This window comes from Protopterus annectens, chromosome 14.part0 (assembly GCF_019279795.1).
Source record: "Protopterus annectens isolate FY-2018-M chromosome 14.part0, PAN1.0, whole genome shotgun sequence".
NCBI lineage: Eukaryota > Metazoa > Chordata > Ceratodontiformes > Protopteridae > Protopterus > Protopterus annectens.
Window position 1 is genome coordinate 129,061,155 of NC_056748.1, and position 24,062 is coordinate 129,085,216.

At 39.0% G+C, this 24,062-nt stretch overlaps 1 protein-coding gene across 1 annotated transcript in view; it reads right to left on the bottom strand.

Moving 5' to 3' along the window:
* Positions 1 to 24,062, bottom strand: part of LOC122788632 (guanylate cyclase 2G-like) — a 699,012-nt gene that overhangs the window by 119,204 nt on the left and 555,746 nt on the right. The window contains 1 exon segment of the mRNA XM_044055531.1: positions 6,707 to 6,862. Within this exon segment, the coding sequence (XP_043911466.1) occupies positions 6,707 to 6,862 (156 nt within the window).

The following is a 24,062-nucleotide window of genomic DNA, read 5'->3' on the forward strand; positions in this document are numbered from 1 at the left end:
TAAAACGTTTGTGCATGACAGAAACAAATCTGGGTTCATCTAAACAATGTGGGGTTATTTCAATATGTGATAGGGAGCACAGGATTATTATAAAAGCAGAGTGTAGCATAGCTAGAGGCTTCCAGAAAGGCAGAACAAAGAATTCAACCGGTATTGCCACCATAGTAGCTCACAAAGCATTATAGTCCCTTCAGAGACAGTGTCCAGTTACTGTGTGACTGTATGTTCGCAATAAGAAACAAGTAAAAAGCAGACTTGCAACATGCGTAATTTTGTAACAGATGTTTGTGGCTGGGATTCACAGACAAGCTGCATAGTGTACAGCTTCCACCTCAATGTGAGACAGCCAAGCTCAAACCAATAATGATTAATAGTCCCATGTTATATCATAGTGCAGAGAGTAGAATTGTGCTGCAGATGATGCAAACAAATGTCTGTATTATGACATGTAAATGAAACTGGATAAGTAAAATAAGATAAGATTCCTTTATTGTCATTGGACAAGTACAAAGAAATTTGTAGCAATCCTCCTAAGGTGCATTCACATATAATGAACATGAATAAAAAAGAGAATACAATACAATGCAATATCAAACAATACAATATAATGCAATGCAATGCAGTAAACAACTAAGTTATTGCACTCGAGTATATTGCACATGAAAGGAATAAAATAAGGTGCACAGGAATGTAAACATATACCATATAGTGCAAATGAATATTATCTGTACTCAGTGTGAGTATTTAGCATTGTTCAGTTCATGTATGGCCCTGGGGTAGAGACTGTTCTTAAGTCTGTTTGTCTGAGATGGAATGGACCTGAACCATCTAGCAGAAGGCAGCAGCTCAAACAGGTTACGTCCAGAGTGAAAATGGTCTTCCAAGATGTTGGCTACCCTGCTGAGTCAGCGAGAGCTGAAGAGTTCCTCCAAAGAGGTCAGTGAGCAACCAATGATTTTCTGGGCAGAGTTAATGATCCTTTGAAGGGCCTTCCCGTCTGCCACCAAGCTGTTGGCATACCACATGGAAATGCAGTATGTCAGCACACTTTCAATAAAACAATAGTAAAAGGACACTAGCAGCTTGTCCTGTAGGTTGCTTTTCCTCAGGATCCTCAGGAAATGGAGTCACTGCTGTGACTTCTTGACTGCCTCTGTGGTGTTTATAGACCAAGAGAGATCTTCTGCTACATGTACACCTAGAAACTTGAAGGCAGGAAGTCTTTCCACAGAGTTTCCATTGACATACATTGGGTTGACATCTGTGTTGTTTCAATAGAAATTTATTATGAGTTATTTTGTTTTGGCAGCATTCAGGGCAAGGTTGTTCTCTGTACACCATGCAGCCAGTCTTTGAACTTCATTTCTGTATGCTGTCTCATCTCCTCCTGAAATAAGTCGAACCACAGTGGTGTCATCCACAAACTTAATGATGGTATTAGTATAATGAGAGGGGACAAAGTCATTGGTGTAAAGAGTATACAGAAGGGGGCTCAGCACACAGCCTTGTGGGGCACCAGTGCTTAGCCTGAGAGTGGAGGAGAGGTAGGGGCTTAGTCTAACCATCTGAGGATAGTTAGTCAAAAAGTCTTTAATCTAATGGCAGGTAGGTTCTAAAAGTCCTAGGCCAGTGAGTTTAGTGACCAGTCTATCTGGGATAACTGCGTTAAAATTTGAACTAAAGTCTACAAAGACCATCCTCACAAAGCTCCCCTGCTGCTCAAGATGACAAAGTGCAGTGTGTAAGGCAGTGGAGATGGCATCTTCTGTAGACCTGTTTGCTCTGTAAGCATACTGGTGTGTATCCAAGATAACTGGGAAATTGTCCTTAATGTGTCACCAAATCAGTTGTTCAAAGCACTTTGTGATGAATGGAGTTAGTGCCACTTGACTGTAGTCATTGAGACTACTGATGACAAATTTCTCTGGCAGTGGAATAATCGTAGTTGACTTCAGACAAGATGGAATAGTAGATTTAGGCAGGGACAGGTTGAAGATCTTTGTGAAGACCCCCACAGAGCTGGTCCTCATATTCTTTCAGCACACATCCTGTCACTCCATGAAGACCAGCAGCCTTTCTTGGACTTACTGCTTTGAGCACGTCTTACATCATGCTCTTGTACTGTGAAGGTGTGGTTGTAGGAGGTTTCTATAGATGATGTGAGACTGCTGTGGCCTATCTGCTGGGGCCTTGGTGTGACTGACTGCTGTTTCCACCTCACAACAAGCAAAGATCCACTGCCATCAAGGCATCTCTATCAACAGCCACGATTTAGATTTTGAAAGGTTTAAATTTGATTATAATTGCATTTTTTCAAGCATTGATGGTCAAATGCTGAAATTACGGGCTATAAAGGTTTAAAAAAACTTGCCGGGGATCAGAATGACTATCAAAAGGGAGTGGCGTATCCTAAACCACACCCATACCAGCAATGAAATGATTCTAGTATCCAAGGGGAAGCTCAATCAAATTTAGGACTACATGACGACGTCAGAATCCCACCTCCCAATAGCGTGGAAGAAGGTTTGGATGAATATATGAATCAGCAGTGTAATGACGATGGAGGGGAGCTACAGGAGGGGCTCCCAATGACCTGCAACGAAGTGAAAGAATTAGAAATAGAAATTTAAGTCCTCAGGGGGATTATAATCCCCAAACAACCAAAGTAATCAAAATTTTTGCAGGGGCCAGAATCGCGGCCAACAGAACTTTGGGAGGAACAACAACTTTGGGAGAAACAACAACAGGAGAGGAACCCTCGTCTGTAACAACAGAAGAGGTACTTGTTTTTAATACTGCAGTAACTGAATTTTCTGTTGAATATAGGGTTCCAAATGGGAGGGAAAATGATTGGTCCCTGAATATTGAGACTAATTCAGATGGTGACATTAACATCTTTAATTATTCAAGCTATGCAGTAAACAGTACCCTAGCAGACTTTTTGTCTAATGGTTTGACTTTTGTGCCAAGTAAAAATTTTGATCTGAGCAGGACTTTGATTGACCTGAAGCTGTACATTTATAAATTGAACTTGAATCTGTTATTTAATGGGAATAATTGTGAAAGTTCTGAATTTAGGGTTCCAAGTATTTTTAATCCAGCCCTGAATCCAATATTGGATCTTTTTGAGTGTATATGTGAAATTGATTTAAGGAATTTGGACATTAATAAAAAGGGCAGAAAGAAGAATTGTATTAATGTTCAACTTGCTGAATGGGAAATGTTAGAAAATTTAAGAAAAAGTGGAGTGCGGATTTCCAAACCTAATAAGGGAGGGGGTCTTGTGTTTATGAACATTTTTGATTATAACGAGAGAAACATACTAAAAACAGTTTCTTTCTGGGGGGTTTTGCCTCTTTTTTGTTTTATTAAGCGCTTCACATTGTAAGTTGTTTACTGATTCTAAGCTTTAGGTTGGGACACCTTATAATTAAATATCTTACACTCATCAGTACTTCCCAGGGCCCTTGCCAAGTGGTTGTGAACTTGTTTTCTATGGGTGGTATAACTCTTACTGATCTTGCAGGTGTGAGCTTGGCTCTTTGAAACCATTTAATAAGGGTAGTCTATTTGGTAGGCTCTCTGTAACCATTTAATAAGAATAGTACATCTTGTAAGCTCTCCTGCAGTGCATTACATGTTCCATTATACATCTTTGAGGGGGTCCTTTCTTCATCCAGTTTTATGGGTTTCTATCATCATATCTAATATTTCCTTTGCTGGGTATGTTTTCTTTAAGTTTAAGAGGGATACCCCTGCAAGACTGAGGTACCTCAATTATACCAGACAGGGTGTAGGGTAATAGATGGTACCAGATTTTTCATATTTGGTCTGTAACTTTGTGTAACATCTTATTTACTGTTTCATTGAACCACTCAAAAAGGTAGGTAGTCTATGATGGACTGGCAGATGGATGTTCTTATTCTCCTGACTTGTAGCACATGGCATATGGCTGTCATTCCCTGGGGAATGTAAAGGGTATGATTTACTATAAAGATTTGTTCTGGTATCTGCAGTCTGTGATGGATTGATAGAGGGGTGCCCTTAATTGCCTGATCGGTAGCACATAGTATAAGACTGGTATTCCCAGGGGCATGAACATTTTACCATCAGTTGTCAGTAGTTCCTTGGATAACTGACTCAGATCCACAATAAGCTAACTTTCTAGCAATCTTACCTTTGGTAAATTTCAGAGGGATATTTTTGGGGTACCTGATGGCATGATCTGCAACAACTGATATGTATTTGTGTCCCTCACCAAACTTAGGTAAAGACCTATGGGGTTCATACCCTGTCAAATGAGGTTTTTTTTTATTACTGGCACAGCTATCAATGGGGTCTGATAGGTTTTTACAGAGAAGTAAGCTGAAGTCCCCCAGATATGAATCACATCCTTGTCCAAAACAGCCTAACAAACACCTTTTCTTTTATCTTCTGTGTTTACAGATAACTCCGTAATAAATATGCATGTTACTTCCATTATTTTATTTCTGTATTTCTGAAGTGTCAAAAAAGATATATCACAGTCTCTTCCCTTCTATTAGCTACTCTACAAAGGAAATTGTTTTCTGTTTTAAACTATGTAATATGGAAAACAAGAGTTCTGACTAGTCTTCTGAGTACTTAACATGTGACTTACACTTTGTTTAGGCTTTCCCAAGTGTAGGACTCCCCAAAGAGACCCTTTAAAGCTAGGTCTCTTGGCCTCAGCCTAATATAGCCAGAGACATTAAATATTCTCGCACCCTTTATTTATATTGCTATCATTTTCATGTTTTGTTAACTATCTCAATAACTAAGTGACACAGACAGCATGGCTTAGCCTTATATGAACGGTCACTGCTAGATGAACACAATGCTGTTGACTGTATGTATGTAACTTGAGTGGTTATTGAGATACTGTACATCATCTTCTTTCGGCTGTTCTCGTTAGGGGTTGCCACAACAGATCACCTGTTTCCATTTCTTCCTGTCTTATGCATCTTACTCTGTCACACCATCCATCTGCATGTCCTCTCTTACCACATCCATAAACCTTATCTTAGGCCTTCCTCTTTTCCTTTTACCTGGTAGCTTCATTCTTAGCATCTTTTTCCCAATATACTCAGCATCCCTCCTCAGCACATGTCCAAACCAACGTAATCTTGCCTCTCTGGCTTTGTCTCCAAACTTTCCAACCTGGGCTGACCCTCTAATATACTTATTCCTAATCCTGTCCAACCTCGTCACACACAGTACAAATCTTAACATCTTTAACTCTGCCACATCCAGCTCAAACTCCTGCTTTTTTGTCAATGCCACTGTTTCCAACCCATATAACATAGCTGGTCTCACTACCCTCTTGTAGACCTTCCCTTTCATTCTTACATGTACTCGTCTGTCAAAAATCACTCCTGACACTCTTCTCCACCCACTCCATCCTGCCTGTACTCTCTTCTTCATCACTCTTCCACACTCACCGTTACTCTGAACTATTGACCCCAAGTATTTAAACTCATCCACCTTCGCCACCTCTACTCCTTGCATCCTCACTATTCCTCTATCCTCCCTCTCATTCACACACATATATTCTGTCTTAGTCCTGCTGACCTCCATTCCTCTTCTCTCTAGAGCATATCTCCATCTCTCTAGGGTCTCCTGCACCTGTTCCCTACTCTCACTACAGATCACAATGTCATCTGCAAACATCATAGTCCATGGGGACTCCTGTCTGATCTCGTCTGTCAACCTGTCCATCACCATTGCAAATAAGAAAGGGCTCAGAGCTGATCCTTGATGTAACCCCACCTACACCTTAAATGCATCTGTCACTCCCACCGCAGACCTCACCGCTGTCACACTACCGTCGTACATATCCTGTATAACTCTTATATACTTCTCTAACACTCCTGACTTCCTCATACAATACCACAACTCTTCTCTAGGCACCCTGTCATATGCTTTCTCTAAGTCTACAAAAACACAATGCAACTCCTTCTGACATTCTCTGTACTTCTCCATCAAAACTCTTAGAGCAAACATCGCATCTGTAGTGCTCTTTCCCGGCGTGAAACCATACTGCTGATCACTAATTTTCACGTCCCTTCTTAACCTAGCTTCCACTACTCTTTCCCATAACTTCATGCTGTGACTGATCAATTTAATCCCCCTGTAGTTACTACAGCTCTGCACATCACCCTTATTCTTAAAAATCTGTACCAAAACACTTTTTCTCCATTCCTCAGGTGATACTGTACACTGTTTAGAAAACATGACATACTTACTTTGTTTATTGCAACTGATAAAATCAGATTTATCACTTAGAATGCATTGAATATTACAACTGCAAATATTAGTTTGTGCTGAGCAGTTTGCCATTTACACCTCTTAAATAATTATGGTTCCAGAGACATGAGCATTTATTTGAACTGTGAGGATACAAACTTGTGTTTTTCAAACAGTTCAGGTGCAAACAACACAAGTTACGAGTACAAACTTCAACAACTCCAATGGAAGAAATGATAGAGTTACTTTTGAAAGATTGTTATTCAGACTATAACGTTATTAACATTCATTATATTTACAAAATGTTTACACTTACCTCTAGAACATTATGAGGGAAAAAACAGTTTGGGGAGGTATTTCTATTGTCAGGCATAATCTGTGCTGCACAAAGTCCAAATATTACATTACTAATGAACTATTTAATGAACTACATAGTTCTTACCTTGTGCTGTCATGTTCACATCGTGGTATGGGCCTTCTTCATTGTCATAAATTAGCTCTCTCATTATAACAGCAAAGCTAAAAATGTCACCTTTCTGAGTACCATTAAAAGGTAATTCATTCAGACGTAAAAGCTCTGGGGCTGTCCAGTACAAATCTGAAAAGTAAAGTATAGTTAATTTAGTAAACTATCGATTATGTTGCTAAATGATTTTGGTAATCTGACAACTGACACAGGACTCATTTCTTATTTGAAAAAAAGACAGGAATTGAATAATTTATGTAATATTGCTTAGGTTATATGACATATATCAATATATGTGAAGTATAATGTTTATTGTTAATATAGTTTGATTACTTCTATATGAATGTAAATTTGCCTACATCACAAGTGCTAATTCAATAAAGGTGTTTGAAAAAATGACACAGGACTCAGACTCAGAATTAAATAGATCATATGATATTTTTAAATACAATGATGTGTAAAAAAACAATTCAGGCAGAAACATTTGCTTTTTTTTTTTTTTAGGTAACATGTTATGCAGGAATGAATTTAGGCAAGTTAACCTTTGAAAAATCGGTTTTAGTTTAAAGATAGCTTAAACACCCCAAATTTTAGACAGCATTGTCCTGTGTTAGAATAGCACACACCTCTTTTTACATGGCAGATAAAACAGTTGTCTATATACTACAGGAAATCTAGTTTCTATAGGATATTTCAGCAAGTTCTAGAGTACAAACATTCAATAGTGATCCCAGCCAGGAAATATGAGAGTGCATGAGTTCAACTTAACGTCCTACTGGTACTTTCCCTAAAAAGGATAGTTCCACCCCCCCCCCCCCAATTTGCATGCTATACAATACTATTACTAAACAGGACAGTCAAATAAGTGAATCATCTGGAATCTGAAACTATGAGATGGCTAGGCTTATAAGGGGGAAAATACAAATCTTCAAAATCACACTGCTACAGTTTAGGGAATAACTATCACTTTCCCTTAAAGGAAATCTTATAAAACAATGTATATTATACTTTGTCTCTGCTTGTGCTATAAGCTAGCCTGAAAAGAAACATTGCTACCATTTAGACAATTTAGTCGTGCCATGCAAATACAACTGTGTGGTTTAATAATTTAACTCCTCAGAAATGTTTATCAAATCATTTGTGATGAGATCTGGCTGTGACACAGACACCCTACCATTAAATGATAATTGTAATTAATTATGCCAAATGAAACAAAGATTTGCATGGAAAACTTTATTTTTTTCATATCATTAATCCTGGGTGCCACTATTAATTGTTTCAGTTTTGTCATCAGAGGTTCAAATTGCTTTGATATATTGGAGTCAGTAGGCTTTATATTCAGCACTTAACATTAGTCAGTTACATAAGACATCTATGCAATGGGTACATTATAATTTATATCCAAAATGCCCAGCATCTTCCAAATTATTTTTGTTAATCACCAGGTACAGATTCATAGTCCCCTGAATTTGACATAGAAAATGAAAAAAATATTCTTTTGACAAAAGATTGTCGGCAAACTATAATGCATCCATAACATCAATAAGTAACAATATTTCATACAGTCAGTAGTGTCTACAGTTTATTTTGATAATATCATAAAACATATAGTCTACTTAGCAGTAAAATTGGACAGAATGTTGGGAATGAAAATTGAGTCTTAAATATGAGCAGGCAACTAATAATCATTTAATAATGAAGACAGATTCAGTTTTCAATCTACCTCTTTTGCCAATAAAATTATTGCTCTCATTGTCATTTTATATGGACAATGGCTGTGCGTGTGGACCTTAAGAGATTCTATTTTACAAAAACCCAAAGGAAGAAATTTACGCTGCACTAAAATCGCTGTGCTGATTACCCCCTCAGAGTGCAAATTCAAGGAACCAGTAACTGTGAGTAAAAATAAATAAGTGAGCATCTCGGCAAATCATACTCTGTATATGACTAGTTCAGCTATACCTTACTGCAATGTTTTTAGCCATAATGCATTCACATTAATTGCTAAGGATGCATTTTAGAGAGACTAGCTCACTAACTCTCTGGGATTACAGTACGGGACAAATGTTAGGGCGGCTGCTAGAAAAGTTACTCTGTTATGTACTTTCCCTTCATTTAGCTACAGTTTACTGAGGGGACTCTAGTTAAAATAAAGTTAAGAAATAAAAAAAATAAAAATAAATTGGGTACTAGTGCAATTCACCAAGCCCACATAATTGTGGTAGTTACTGCAAATAATTGAGTAAAATATTTACCTTCTTACCTAACTAAGCTGTTGTCTCCTGTGTGACAGTTTTCATATGTGCAGACTGATTTGTTTCCCATTATTGCTGGGGGTGTGACCTCTTCACTCCACTTCCACCTCCAATTTCACAGCCACCCCGGAATCTTCAGATTTAAACAATCTAAGCTCATCCCCCTTTTTAATTACAGAATACTCAGTTTTAAAGCCTTAAACTATCTAAAAAGTAAACAGCATTACAAAAACATATCAATACCACAATAATACATCAGCCTCCCACACTGCCATATTAATTTCTTAGCTGATTCATGATAACAACTAGTGTATGTGACTGTTGAGAAACATCTGTTCAAACTCACTTCCATGACCTCAATTCTTTTAATGTCTAGCATTGAATCCAGCCCTGGTTTCTATTTCACAGTATTCAATGCAAGGAATATAGAAATAAACTCAACCAGATTAGTGCCTTTCTATCATGCGAGAACCCAGACATAGCTACTGTAACATAGTTCTGACTAAAACATGACCACTCCTTTATTAACAATTTATTTTCAGATTTTAATACATTTGTAAACCTAACAAAACCAGTGGTAAACTTCTCTATATCCTCTCTCTGGCCAATGCTTGGAATAAGTTACCACCATACTTAAGAGTAATCACTAACACAAACTGCTTCAAAAAATCTCTAAAAGACTATCTATTAAACTCTAGGACTTGCTCCTGCTCTGACCCTACTTGATATACCTTTCCAAACACTCTGGCTTATCACTTAACTCTCCTGCTAATCTATTTCCATCTTCTGCCTTATCACTTTACTCTCCTACGAATCTAGTTCCCTACCTTTGAAAGAAATAATAATGCTCATATGAGTTTACTGATATTCTGGATTATGTTGAACTACTGTTCTGTTGTATGTTTATTTTTTATTTGTATTCTTTATGAGTTTGTAATGTAGTACACTTTGTGTAAATACTGCTATTCTGAATGCTATTGAATGTCAATATCTCTGTACTTTTAAAGTGGTTCTTTTACTTACTTAGTTGTTACTTATTGCATATGTTTGTTTTGGAGCTTTTCTCCTCTGGTGTCCACTGAAAAAGTGCATCCGCCCAGTTGGACTTACATGGTCAACAAATGTCAAATCAATAAATAAATAATTTTTTGATGCATGACTAGGACACAGGCAATGAGATGGGACAAAACTAATGCACAAATCCCACAACCTCATTTCTATTATAGTCCATGGCAGCACTACCCAGCATAACAAACTTAACTGCCTTCTCACTAAACTACCCTACCAAACCTCTGGAGTTCTGAACACCTTTACATTGCAAGTGTATACCTTTCTCCACCATCTTCCGTCTGAAAGTTCAAATCACTAATTAAATGCATATTATACATACCTCCCAATAGCAAAATTCTCATTCTTGGTGACTGTAACATAAACTTGCTAGGTACTGCCACTAAAGATGTTATTGGTTTTCTTACTAACTTCAACCTACTTCCAATAGTCATTGAACCAACAAGACCAAATACTGTGACAAATCAACACTCATTCCCAGAATTTATAATCATTATTCACCTCACCAATATTACTGCCTTAACCCTTCACCCTCCATTTTTAGTGATCACAACCATCTATTATTCACATTACAAAACTTCAACCCAAAACTCTCCCCCAAACAATATCCTTCAGGCCTAAATCCCCACAGCTTTTTTTTTTCAGATGACACTTCCCCATCCTCAATAAAAATGAAGCTAACACTGCTACCAACTTACTGGCACAGCTTTTCATCTTCCTACAAAACATCCTCCCCCCTTACTAAAATGTTCTTTAAGAAAAACAAACCAGTACAATTATGTAAAGAACTGAAACTTCTGAGACAATGCCTGACAAAACTGGGAAAAAATTCAACTCAAGAGAACAGACATCACTGCACATCACTGCAGAACATCACCAATTCCACTAGTTGAAGACACAAAAGCAAATACCTGACAAGCAAACAAATCTCCCTACAGCACTCTCCAAGGGGATCTGGCGTAATAGGTCAAGACCCTTGCAGGCAGACTACCTCAGTCTCAGTCAGCTAAACACAACTCCTCTGAATGTACACTCCCAACTTTAACCCCACTGACTTCCTTCAAGAATTTTAAAACCTACCACACCCCAAACTCCTCTCAAATCACCAACCAATCAAATGGAATCTCTGCAGAAAACCTACCCTTTTTCTACTTTTCAAAACTCGCCAGCAAACACACTGTCTCCTTGCTCAACCAAATCCCACTGGACTTCCCAGCTAGTTCAGAAAACCTCTGTGCCTGTTTTCTACATCACTGCTATAACCACATCTCCATCCAACAACCCTGTTCCTCACCTATAACACAATGGCTGCAATACAGAAATCAGTCCCGTCTATCCAATGTCAAAAAAAAACCTCAACCAATAACTAACACACAATTTTAATACTGCCTACAGTAAGTAAGATACTAGAAAAAACATCTACAACCAGCTCACCAAAGTAGCACCTTCTCTCCTGTATTCTGGTCAGGCAGAAGCTCTTTGCCTGCTCTCTAGACACTAACAGGTGATATCCTCTTGAACTTGGACAGAGGCAGTTTGACAGGTGCAATTGTCATAAACCTAACCCAAGGATTTGATGGAACTGACCATACAATCCTGGCTTCTCACCTTATCCAAACAGGAATCAGCCTAGAGACAACACAATGGTTCAAAACCTTTCTTGAGAATGGGACTTTTAAAGATAAAATAGCCTCTGCTTACTCCCATTGAGGCACTTCTCCTTCAGGAGTTTTCCAGGTCTCAATACTTGTCCCCTTTCTCTTCTCTTCTCTTCTCTTCTCTTCTCTTCTCTTCTCTTCTCTTCTCTTCTATATTTGTGAACAAACTACATCTTGATCTGCCCTAACTACCAATCATTCTTTATGCAGATCACATGGTTATCCTTTGATCAAATTCTAAACTACAGACATAGAAACCACAGGTGTATTGGTTCATAGATACTTACTAGGCTGTTAATCTGTGGATTCTTTAGAAACTGAGCCTTACATTCTCATGGTAGATTTTAGCCCTTACAGTTTGCATATAAATAACCCACTGGTGGACATAACAAGGATATGTTAGGACACTTATTTGTTGCCCCTGTCCCTGAGGGACTTGTGTGTTAAACCATCCATTCCCATCTAGTCATCCAAATTACATTTGAATTGAGTAAGAAAGTATTTTGTTTGAAGTGCTGTGGAAGAGAGTTCCATAGATTGAGTTATTCTCTGTGATACTTGGATATCCCTCCAACATGTTCTATTTATGTTTCAAAGACTTGTGAATGTGTAATAAGTCTGACAGGATAGGGTCTGCTGAGGTTTGATACTCAAGGAAGAGGTCACCTCTTTGTAGCCTGCATGATACTACAAAAAGAAATAAAACTTTGAGATGGTCTGCATAGTTTTTGCGAGTCAGGCCCTTGACCTTTTTAGTGAATAGCATTGTGGTCAATCCATTTGTGATAAGTATTTGGGCACATACATACCAAATGGGGCATTATATTCAGTGATGGGCCTGATGACAGCCAAGTACACTGGAATGATTAGATCTCTGGATCTGCATGTCATACCTTTAGATAAAAGCTATGCTCTAAAAAAGGATTCCTTACAACAGTAGATACGTGCTGATCAAATGACAGTTCATTGTTGACATAGGTTTCCAGATCCCTGACTACAGGATCAACTTTTAGGGGTGTGTTGTCAATGTGATACTTACAAGGGAACTCATACTTGCTGAAGGATATGATTATACATTTCTTGGTATTTAGTTTTAGTCCATGGTTTTGATACCACCTATTTATTTGGAAAAGGCCCATCTGAAGGAGTTTGGTGTCCTCTGGGGAGTTTATGGTGGCACCAGATTTACAGTCATCTGCAAATTTGGTCAGCCTTTTATAAACCCTTAACATTTACTTTTACCTCCGAGAAATAAATGTCAAAGAAGAGTGTTATAAGGAGTGAACCCTGGGGTACATCCCTAGTAACAGGTCTTATGGAGGAGGTAGAGCCAACCACCCTAATTTCCTGGGTACTATTTGTGAGCCAATTTCCTAACAAGCAAACTACAGAGGGAATTTACATTTGACTGAAAAGGTTTTTCTACAATACCTGAGTCTGAGATGGTGTTAAATGCCTTTGTGAGGTCTAGCTATGCAGTGTGCACTGGTTTGCCTCATCCACTGCTTCAGTAACTTTCTTAAAGAAGTTAACCAGGTTAAGTAGATAGAGGCTGCCCTTGATTAATCTGAAGTGGCTTGGGTGAAGAGTTTGTAGGTTACTTGTGTCGTTATTGATTAATTCCATAATGATCTTTTTCATAGCCTTAGAGATGAGGCCAGTCAGGCTTATGGGTCTATAACTTTTTTCTTACTGTCCTCCATTCATCTGGCACAAAGCCTGCTTGGAGGCTGATATTGAATAATCTCTCCAGATGGTCTGACCAGCCATGTTTCATATTGACCAGTAGACAGCCCATTACATTATCTGGCCCCATAGAAGTTGTGTTCTTGGCACTGGATAGCCTTTGAGGACTTGTCCTTTTGAGATTTGAGTGGGATATAGATGCAGGTATGGAATATGGAAATATAAGATGGGAGATAGGAGTAACGTTTGAACTAAATCTGCCTGATAGTAGACTGGCAATGTAAAATTAGACCTTTTGTGGCTGAGTGTCTAGCAGAGACACAAAAAGTCATATTAAACCTTAAGAAAACCAAATCAATGATTATTGAAACAAGTAAACGATTCCATCAGGTGATCCAGCACCCTTCACATCAAGGATCAGTTCAGCAGTTTAATTGAAACCACCACCCATTTCAGATACCTTGGCATCTGATTAGATCAGTTACTTAACTTTTATTAACACATTGACAAAATATTAGTTGAAATTAACCTCCTTTTATTCTAAGCTCAAAAATGGGCTCAATTGCTCTCCCAACAGCTACAACCACCATGAGAAAACGACTAGCAAGGATACTGGGTTAATATTACTTCTTGGGAGCAGCTTAGATTAATGTTACTCTTTTGCTTCTGGTGAGAGAAGAGCTAAGGCTCATTGATTCCTAGCAGCATACATCTGTGTTGGGACCAGCACTAGCTCCACTACCAGACTGATAGCACCTCCAGTAACAAAGTCCAAACCTCTTAGGCGCTACTCCCCATTCATCCCACATGAGTAAGAACCTAGAATAACAGATTTTTACTTTTCAACCGTTTTTGTGGCCAGCTAGGTTGAAATGGGCATCTTGAGACAATGCTCTTCTTCCTATCAATTGTAATTCCCACCCTGGTCAAATCAGACCACAGATCAGTCCCATTCACCTTATAACTGAAGCCAGAAACAGAAATTTAGTGTTCTGTGATTACTATTCAGAAAGGTTAGATAGTTCTCTGTATTCACAGATTATGCCAAAGCTAATCTACTGAGTGATGACTTGGTTAAATTCAACATTCCTTTCCAGTTTAGTGACACCACTGCTTATGTGGAATCCTTTATCACCAAATTCTATGCTCACGTGAATAGCTGCAGATATTTTTGCTACCTTCCAAAGTGACTAGAATACCACATTCAAACATAAACCCCTATGGTGGAACACAAATATAAACAGGCTCTATAACAAAGGAAAAAAACTCATTTCAGATAAACATTTTTTATTTTTATTTATATTTGTTTACCGGGTTAGTGCACCGACCACAATGGACATTTTGCAGGCACAACCCAGGTGAATAAGATCACATAAGAAACGAGCAAAACATATTTGCGGATACAAGGATATGCTAAAATATATATATATATATATATATATATATATATATATATATATATATATATATATATATATATATATATATATATTTAGAGATGCAAGAATACATGTAACTCTCAATATGCATAAAAGCTCCTGCTAAATCCTGATCATATCAACAAAAGACAGATATGAGGGAAAATAGCCATTCAGGCAAAGGACTACCACAAAGCCTTCTTTAACTATGATAGAAACATTAGAAACAATGCAGTGCACTGAGCAGAGTTAATAATAAATTATATCACATACTTGGACTTATATGAATTAGCCAGTCTAATGGATAAATTTAGCTCTAATTTCACTCTCCCTTCCTACATTCCCAGATCTTGTACCTGCATCCATATCCCTCCCTCAAATATTTATTTATTCATTTGCCATCAGGAAAGTCCAGTTGGGCAGAGCCTATTTTCTGCAGAGACCCAAGGAGAAGAGTTTCATCACAGTAGATCTATGTTAGCAGTTAACAGTTTGAGAAAAACAACATTGTTACAAGACATACATATACAGTATGCACTGTTTACATTGATGTGTTATAAGACACAGCTATTTAGATATTGGTAGAGCACTAGGCTCCTGCAATAAAAGAAAAAGCATTGTTCTAATAGAAATTTAGTGTTCTGTGATAAATAATCAGACTGGTTAGAGTGATTTAGAGGTATTCTGAAGACAGCAAGGTGAGAAATAAGTTGTTAAATTGTGTAGAAGAGATGTAAGTCATGTGTAAGGGGAAAGAGGGGTATTCTGAAGAAAGCAAGGTGAGAAATAAGTTGTTCGATTGTGTATAAGAGATAAGTCGTGTGTAAAGGAAAGAGGTATTAGGATATCATTAGGAAAGTGAGTTGCATGTTTAGTCTGCACTAGTTCTACCAATGTTTCTCGGACATCAAACTATTACAGGGATGCTCACACCAGCTTTCTTGGGACCTTGGCATATGTTTTCTCCAAAAGCAGGACTGCCCAGCTGGATTCATTCCTCATCTCTAGCTTCTTCTTCATTATCTGTCGTACTGTGACCATCGGCTTGGTTGTGCTGCATCCTGATATGAATCCATGCTCATCTTCCATCATAGTTTCTATTACTTTGCATTGTCATTTATCAATTACCCTCTCTAGAATTTCATGGAATGGGATAGGAATTTGATACCTTTATACTGTCCATACGCATTTTTCTATATAATGCTAAGTATATTATGTAGAGCCATTTCTCCCTTAACTCATCCATCTTGATCATACCTGCTATAAACTCATCTGAACCTGCTGCTTTCCCTGACTTCATTTCCTTAAGTAATATTCTTTCTTCTTCTCCTCTCATTATGGGCTGCATCTGGAATAGTACCACTTCTATGGGGTTTTGTTCATTCAGTATTTGCTGGAAGTACTCCTTATGTCTGCCTTTGATTTCCTGTGGATTGCTGTAGAGATTGCTGCTGACATACCTTATGAAAGGTGTCTGGTGACTATCTTCTGTACGTTTTGCCTTTGTCTTGCAACCTAATAGAGTTTTTTGTGTCATCTACCACATCACTTTCCAGAAGATGGTAGACTGCCTCTGATGCCTGATGCTTTGCTATTGCAACTGCTCTCTAAACTTCTTTGTTATACAACAAGTATTTCTTTTTAGCCTGGTCTGTCTTTTCTACCTCTCACTTTTTCCTGCACTCCTTTCTTTTGATGACTTCCTGGACTTCTGCATTCCACCACCAGCTTTCCGTATGTGTCTTATTTCCATACCTGGCTCAGCTGCATATCTGTTTGACAGTCCTCACACATGCTGTTTTAAGGCACTGCCATTCTGCTTCAACTCTACCTATTGCCTCTTTTTCTTGAGGTAATAGAGTCCTGAGTAATTCTATAAACTCTTGTGCTTTCTCTCCAGTCATCTTCCAGGTCTTCAGCCTAGTCTCTATTGGCGTTCTGTGATCACTGCTTGCAGCTGGTTGTGACAAACAGTGATTTATGTTGCGGGCTGAGTAGGGATGACTCTGCAATCACTGATTCTACCCCAATGAACTTTCAATACTAAGGGGAAGTCTTACTGAATTACATATTGGTCAGTCTTGTATGTGATCTTGTGACTGTCTCACTTGCTGAACCATGCGCTGGCCACCATCAAAGTATTTGCCAAACAGAGGTCTAGAATGGTCTCTTGTCTTTATGAGATTATGAATAGTGCCCTACCTTTACAATGGAGTCTGACTGCCACTAGTGCTGTCTGAATGCAGTCTTTTCCTCATTATCACAACCCTGCTGTCGGTCATAGGCTGAGATTATGAATAGTGTCCTACCTTTACAATGGGGTCTGACTGCCACAAGTGCTGTCTGAATGCAGTCTTTTCCTCATATCACAACCTGCTGTGGGCCATAGGCTGAGATTATGAATAGTGTCCTACCTTTACAATGGAGTCTGACTGCCACTAGTGCTGTCTGAATGCAGTCTTTTCCTCATTATCACAACCCTGCTGTGGGTCATAGGCTGAGATTATGAACAGTGTCCTACCTTTACAATGGAGTCTGTTTGCCACTAGTGCTGTCTGAATGCAGTCTTTTCCTCATTATCACAACCCTGCTGTGGGTCATAGGCTGAGATTATGAACAGTGTCCTACCTTTACAATGGAGTCTGACTGCCACTAGTGCTGTCTGAATGCAGTCTTTTCCTCATTATCACAACCCTGCTGTGGGTCATAGGCTGAGATTATGAATAGTGTCCTACCTTTACAATGGAGTCTGACTGCCACTAGTGCTGTCTGAATGCAGTCTTTTCCTCATTATCACAACCCTGCTGTGGGCCATAGGCTGGGATTATGAACAGTGTCCTACCTTTACAATGGAGTCTGACTGCCACTAGTGCTGTCTGAATGCAGTCTTTTCCTCATTATCACAACCCTGCTGTCGGTCATAGGCTGAGATTATGAATAGTGTCCTACCTTTACAATGGAGTCTGACTGCCACTAGTGCTGTCTGAATGCAGTCTTTTCCTCATTATCACAACCCTGCTGTGGGCCATAGGCTGAGATTATGAATAGTGTCCTACCTTTACAATGGAGTCTGACTGCCACTAGTGCTGTCTGAATGCAGTCTTTTCCTCATTATCACAACCCTGCTGTGGGCCATAGGCTGAGATTATGAATAGTGTCCTACCTTTACAATGGAGTCTGACTGCCACTAGTGCTGTCTGAATGCAGTCTTTTCCTCATTATCACAACCCTGCTGTGGGCCATAGGCTGAGATTATGAATAGTGTCCTACCTTTACAATGGAGTCTGTTTGCCACTAGTGCTGTCTGAATGCAGTATTTTCCTCATTATCACAACCCTGCTGTGGGCCATAGGCTGAGATTATGAATAGTGTCCTACCTTTACAATGGAGTCTGACTGCCACTAGTGCTGTCTGAATGCAGTCTTTTCCTCATTATCACAACCCTGCTGTGGGGCATAGGATGAATTTATGAATAGTGCCCTATAATTACACTGGAGTCTGATTGTCATTAAGTCTTTCACTAATTCTGATGTCATCCCACATTATCATCTAAAGTCTCTCCTTTACCACAATTACCACACCAATTCTACCCTGTCCTTCTCCTGACTAGTAAACTCTGGATCCCAAGCCAAATGGCTTTGCTCTACTGGTGCTCTATCTTGTCCAGCCCCCTCCTTATAACCATGATATCCACTTCCAAGCTGTGTCGTGTCATTGACCCAATAGTGTGTGTAGAATTTTTAGTTCATGATTGGCAAATTAATTGGTTTTACTTCTTACACTCAACAGAGCTATCCTAGGTAACCCAAGCTGGACAACTCGACATTGGACGGCCAGTGTCTTATTGACCCAGGGTTGCTGACACACACTGGCAAATAGGGGCAAATAGACCCATACCATTGTTAGCATTGGTTCCTGGTGTAAGATGGAGTAGACGAACTGTCATTGTTGGATTTCTAACTGCAACATTATCATTGGCCTTGGTTTTCATCATAAGATGGAGTAGGCCAGGTCTTCAACCCACTTATCACTGGTAAATACTAATTCACATTTTTGATGATATTAGTTGATGTGACCAAATCACCTAGATCCAATTTTATTACATTGTTGAGTGGTTAACTCCACCATGGCATTCAATCTGTGATCCTTGTTCTCCTATCTAGAGGATACATGCACGACAGCTGATGCTCAAAGCAGTTGGTCTATACATATTTTACCCCAGTAGGCACAATCTAGAGTACGTTCTGCTGCCCACAACTACATTTTGCATGAGTTTGAAATGGAAACACCCAGCATGTTTTTGGAAGGTGGGTAGATTCTCACAGAGACACAGGAAGAACATGCAAACTCCAAACAGGTGTAGGGTTGGAAGTCGAGATCAAACCTCACAGCTTGGGCATGGGAAGTGAAGACCTTAACCATTATGTCATTATCACAAATTCACAAATCAAAAAAACACCCACTCAAGAGATCTAAATCTCTTTTGCAACATAACCTGAACATATCAGAGGGATAGATATGCATTGTTGAGAATATTACTTCTTTGGAATTGTCTTCCTATACTCATAATGCAAAATATTTTTCTTATATTTTTCAAATGTAATCTGGATGATTGGATGGGTAACCACAAATTCACCCCTGGCTTAGCGCCCTTGTCTGTAATGCACAGCAGCAACATGTAAATGTTCTGCTCATCTCTGGGCTATTTATACTTAAAATATAAAGACTGAAATTTTCATGGAAATGTATCACTAGGCTTCTAAAGACCCTCATGGATCAGTAGCCTAGCAAGTACCTGTAAGCCTATAATGCTACTTGCATAGTGCAACTCTGGCCTGCCAATTTTTGCCACATTTTAATAAAAACATATAAATTCTGCAAACTGTCTCTAACAGAATATGTTACTTCATAACCAACTTTCTATGACAAGAACATCACTGCTCTGATCTCTCCAAAACAAAATGGCACCTCATCACTGGTAGAGCATATTTCCTACTAAGCTTTCTTTTCCTTAAACTAGTCTACCAAGAACCCCACTGTCCACTCATCATGGGATTCATGGCCTCTGCCCCAAATTATAACCTATGAAGTCACTCCATCTCTGCACCATCGCTACAGTTTTCTGCAACAAACTTTCATTGCTCAAACAAGAGGTTCTCAGTACTTGAACCTGTGGCAGTCTCTTCTTCTATATACAACATAAATCTCCACCTACATCAAATTTCAACCACAATTCAATCAATTTCTGCTCCAACAAAACTCTTGTGAGTGCAACAGAAGGAGGCATATTACAGAAATACTTCTCCCATTTCTTCCAAGATCACAACCATCATTCACATTTCCCGTGAGATACCTCACATAAATATGGAGGAATGCCTCCTAACTCTGCTGCTACTTTATCTATGTCAAACACTATGATCAGTCTCTTTATACCAACTCCTGTTATTAACTCTTACCTATTATTCTCACATTCTAAGTTTGAGCTCTAATATATATTGGTACCTCCAACAATATTTCCTTTTTAATGTTTATTTGGAAATTGGTGTTAAATTTATCAGATTTTTAACTTCTGTCCTTACGTACATATTGCTTCTTCAGCATTAATTTGTGCTGCTACATTTCTTTTATTGTAAATGGCATCTCAAGCTGAGACTGCCTGTAATTATTATTGCAGTCAGTGCTCCACCCAGTTAAACAAACAAACAAACAAATGCATAAATAAATAATGACTTAAAATACCAAAGTTATGTTATTTGATCCAATCGGGGCTATTGCATATAGTTTGATGGAACCTGGGTAAAGTCCAAATGAACCAGGTACAATTAAGATTTGGACTGGGTTCCTGCCAGTTTGTAATCTAGACTGAAAAACAGTAGTGTACACCACAAATTTGCTCTAGCAGGATCATCTGATAGTAAATGTGCAATAAATAAGCTTCAGAAAATTCAGTCTAAAGAAAATAATTATACTGTGGTTCTTGAAAATTTATAGGCAAGAACCTGTAAATTTGTTCTCAGTCTCGTATAGAATCCTGAAGAACAATGATTTCATAATTTTGTTCTTACGTACCCAACTGTCCGTTAAGTTATATCAGTCATTTTCTAACATGACTTCAATACTTATATCAAAATGGATCAGTTTAATGCACAACAGATACTAAGGATTAAGAACAAACTATCAAAATATTGAGAAAGAGTGCCGCCTTAAATCACTTCAGAGATGGTTACATTGGCCATAAAAACATAAATGCCTCTCTCAGTTGTTTGGTGGCCCAAAGCTCTATCTTTGGTTTTCCTAATGATAAAACCAGCAAAAAAAAAAAAAAAAAGGAAGTAGTTATGTATTGCACATTAAAGAAAAGAATAAGTAAACAAACAAATAAATAAATAAAAGCAGATGCACAGACATAAATGTACAAATTAAATAATCACATCTATTTCATTGTAAACTAAAATCTTTCTAGGTGTTGTTCATTACCAGATATTTACAGATCTTAACGTATGGTAGACCCTGTTTTTAATGTAGTTCTGTTCATATTGTAGTTTTGTCATTTCAAAAGGAGGGGTTTCTCCTTATACTCAAGGTATAGTGAATCTATAGCTGACTATATTTATAGCAGCGGTGTAGAAGGTATAGCCCCTTACATAGCTATCTTGGGTGCCTAGCCTTGGAAAAAAAGTCAATTTTTTTATTACCAAGACTTTTTGAACACATTGCCCCTATTCAAAGTCAGTTAGATTGGTTATTCTTGATTACATTACAGTGGGAGCATTGCTGTCCATTGAAATGGAAATTCATTGACATGTGACAGAGCTGGGTCGGGTGATCAAATATCAGCTGCTCAAAATATGCCAGCTTTTTACGTACAAGACGGCAGTAGAGTGGGGACTTGGGATTATGCCCTAATATGAAGTGTAGGATGATATCAGACTTTGTATATTTAATTTGCAGGGGATGTAGGGGTGCATGGAGGCTTGCCCCTACAAAAACATTGTGTGATTTTTTTCCCCAGATCATTTGTGAATCAGTGTTTTGGTATTCAACAATTAGGTGTCAATCTTTTTAGGATTGACAGATTTCTCATTTCCATGGAAGGCCATGCTTCCATTACACCACACCTTATCACGGCTCAAATATATCAACAATTGACTTCAACAATTGGCTAAGCTTATGGTGTCATTCAAAGGGGATCCAGTATCTGTCTGCCTGGGATGACATGATTGACAGACCACGATGCTTTGCCAGAGATGGTCTGCACCTGTCGCCCCTGGGATTCAGGTTACTGGCTAAGGCTCTTGCCACCCCTATAGTGCCTTTTTAGGCAAACTTCAAAGGACAAAACCACCACTGTAACAGGTACAAGCATGCAAAATCTGAAGGTAATGCTACTCAATGCTAGAAGTCTAAACCTCAAAATGCACTCTCTTGAGGCACTCCTAAAAATGGAGAACATCGATATCTGTGCAGTAACTGAGACCTGGTTCAAGGCTCCAGAGAGCACCCCTGCAATACCAGGCTACAACTCTTACCACACTTTTCGGCCACCAAACCAGGACCGAAACACTAAAGGTGGAGGAGTGTCAATATTCACCAAGGATATTCACACCACCAGGCTAGTTGGCCAACACAATGTGTCTGAAATTCTCCAAGTGAAACTAACACTAGGTAAGACTGCAATCCAAATTGTAGCTTGCTACAGATCCCCACCATACCCCAAGATTCTCACTACACCTTTCTAAACATACTGGAAAATATTAAGATAGAACCAAACACCCTAATACTAGGTGATTTTAACTACCCTGCCATTAACTGGGAAAACTACTCATGTCCCAACACCTTTGCAACGGATCTTGGAATTCATAAATTCCAATCCCCAGGATCAACTAATCCATCGTCCCACCAGGGCTCCAATATCCTAGACCTGGTCATTACCAACATGGGAAATCAATGCTCCATACCTATGGTCACCCCTCGTTAGTCAGATCTGACCATAAGCTAATCACCCTTAACATCCACATCCCACCCCACCCCCAGTAAAGAAACCACCATAAAAACTTCTCCAAAGCCAACTTCATGCTACTCAAGTCAGAAGTGACAAACTTCATAACACCCATGCAGACGGGAACTGAAAGTTCAACTGCTGAATCCTACATTAAGGCACTGTACGAGCACATCCACTCATGCATGAATCGTGCCATCCCAAATAGAACCAAAATGCTCTCATCCAAAAAAAGGAAGCCAATCTGGTGGTCCCCTGCCATAAACAAAATTTACAACAAAAGGAAGAAGCTTTTGCAGAAAAGAGGAAAATCCCAGGATGCAAAAAACTCCCTTACTAGCCTCAGTAAGAAACTGAGATGCCTCATAAAATCCTTCGAAGCTAGTTACGAAAATAAAATTGCCAAAGATTCCAAAGACAACCACAAAGCATTCTATAACTATGTCAAGAATCTAAATGGCAATGCTCAGATCTGCTCTGAGCTAAAACAGAATGGCATTAAATATACTGATCCAAAGGATATAGCCAATATCCTGGCAGATTGATTCAATGCCAACTTCACCCCCCTCTCACCCCCTAAATGGCCCATCTCAATACCGGAAGATTGCCACATTCCAGTAATAACGGCTACACAGGTACAAAACGCACTCTCTAAAGCCAAGAATACAGCATCCATGGGACCAGATGACATCCTGGGCTGTGTACTACATGAACTACAATATGAACTGGCACCTCACCTAAGTGTCATGTTTAATCATAGCCTCACCTCAGGTTTCGTGCCCACTGAGTGGCGCAGAGCTACAGTTATCCCAATCCACAAGGGGGGATCCAACTTGGATCCCGGAAACTACCGTCCCATCAGTCTGACAAGCCTTATCTGCAAGGCCATGGAGCGTATTATCATGGAACTTATAAACAAAGACATTGGCAACCTTCAAACACTGGACCCCACCCAGTTTGGGTTTGTGAAGGGCCGATCTTGTCTCCTGAACCTGATTGACTTCTTTGAATCAGTCTCCAGAGCCATGGACAAGGGTAAGGTGGTCCACACAGCCTATCTAGACCTTGCCAAGGCCTTTGACACCATCCCCCCTCTGGAATCATAGATAAACTTACTAAGTTGGGCATTAATCCCTATGTCACCCAATGGGTTGCTAAATGGCTTACTGATAGAACCCACACTGTAAAAGTAGCCGACTCCAAATCCAGCTCCAGACAAGTGACAAGTGGAGTACCTCAGGGTTCAGT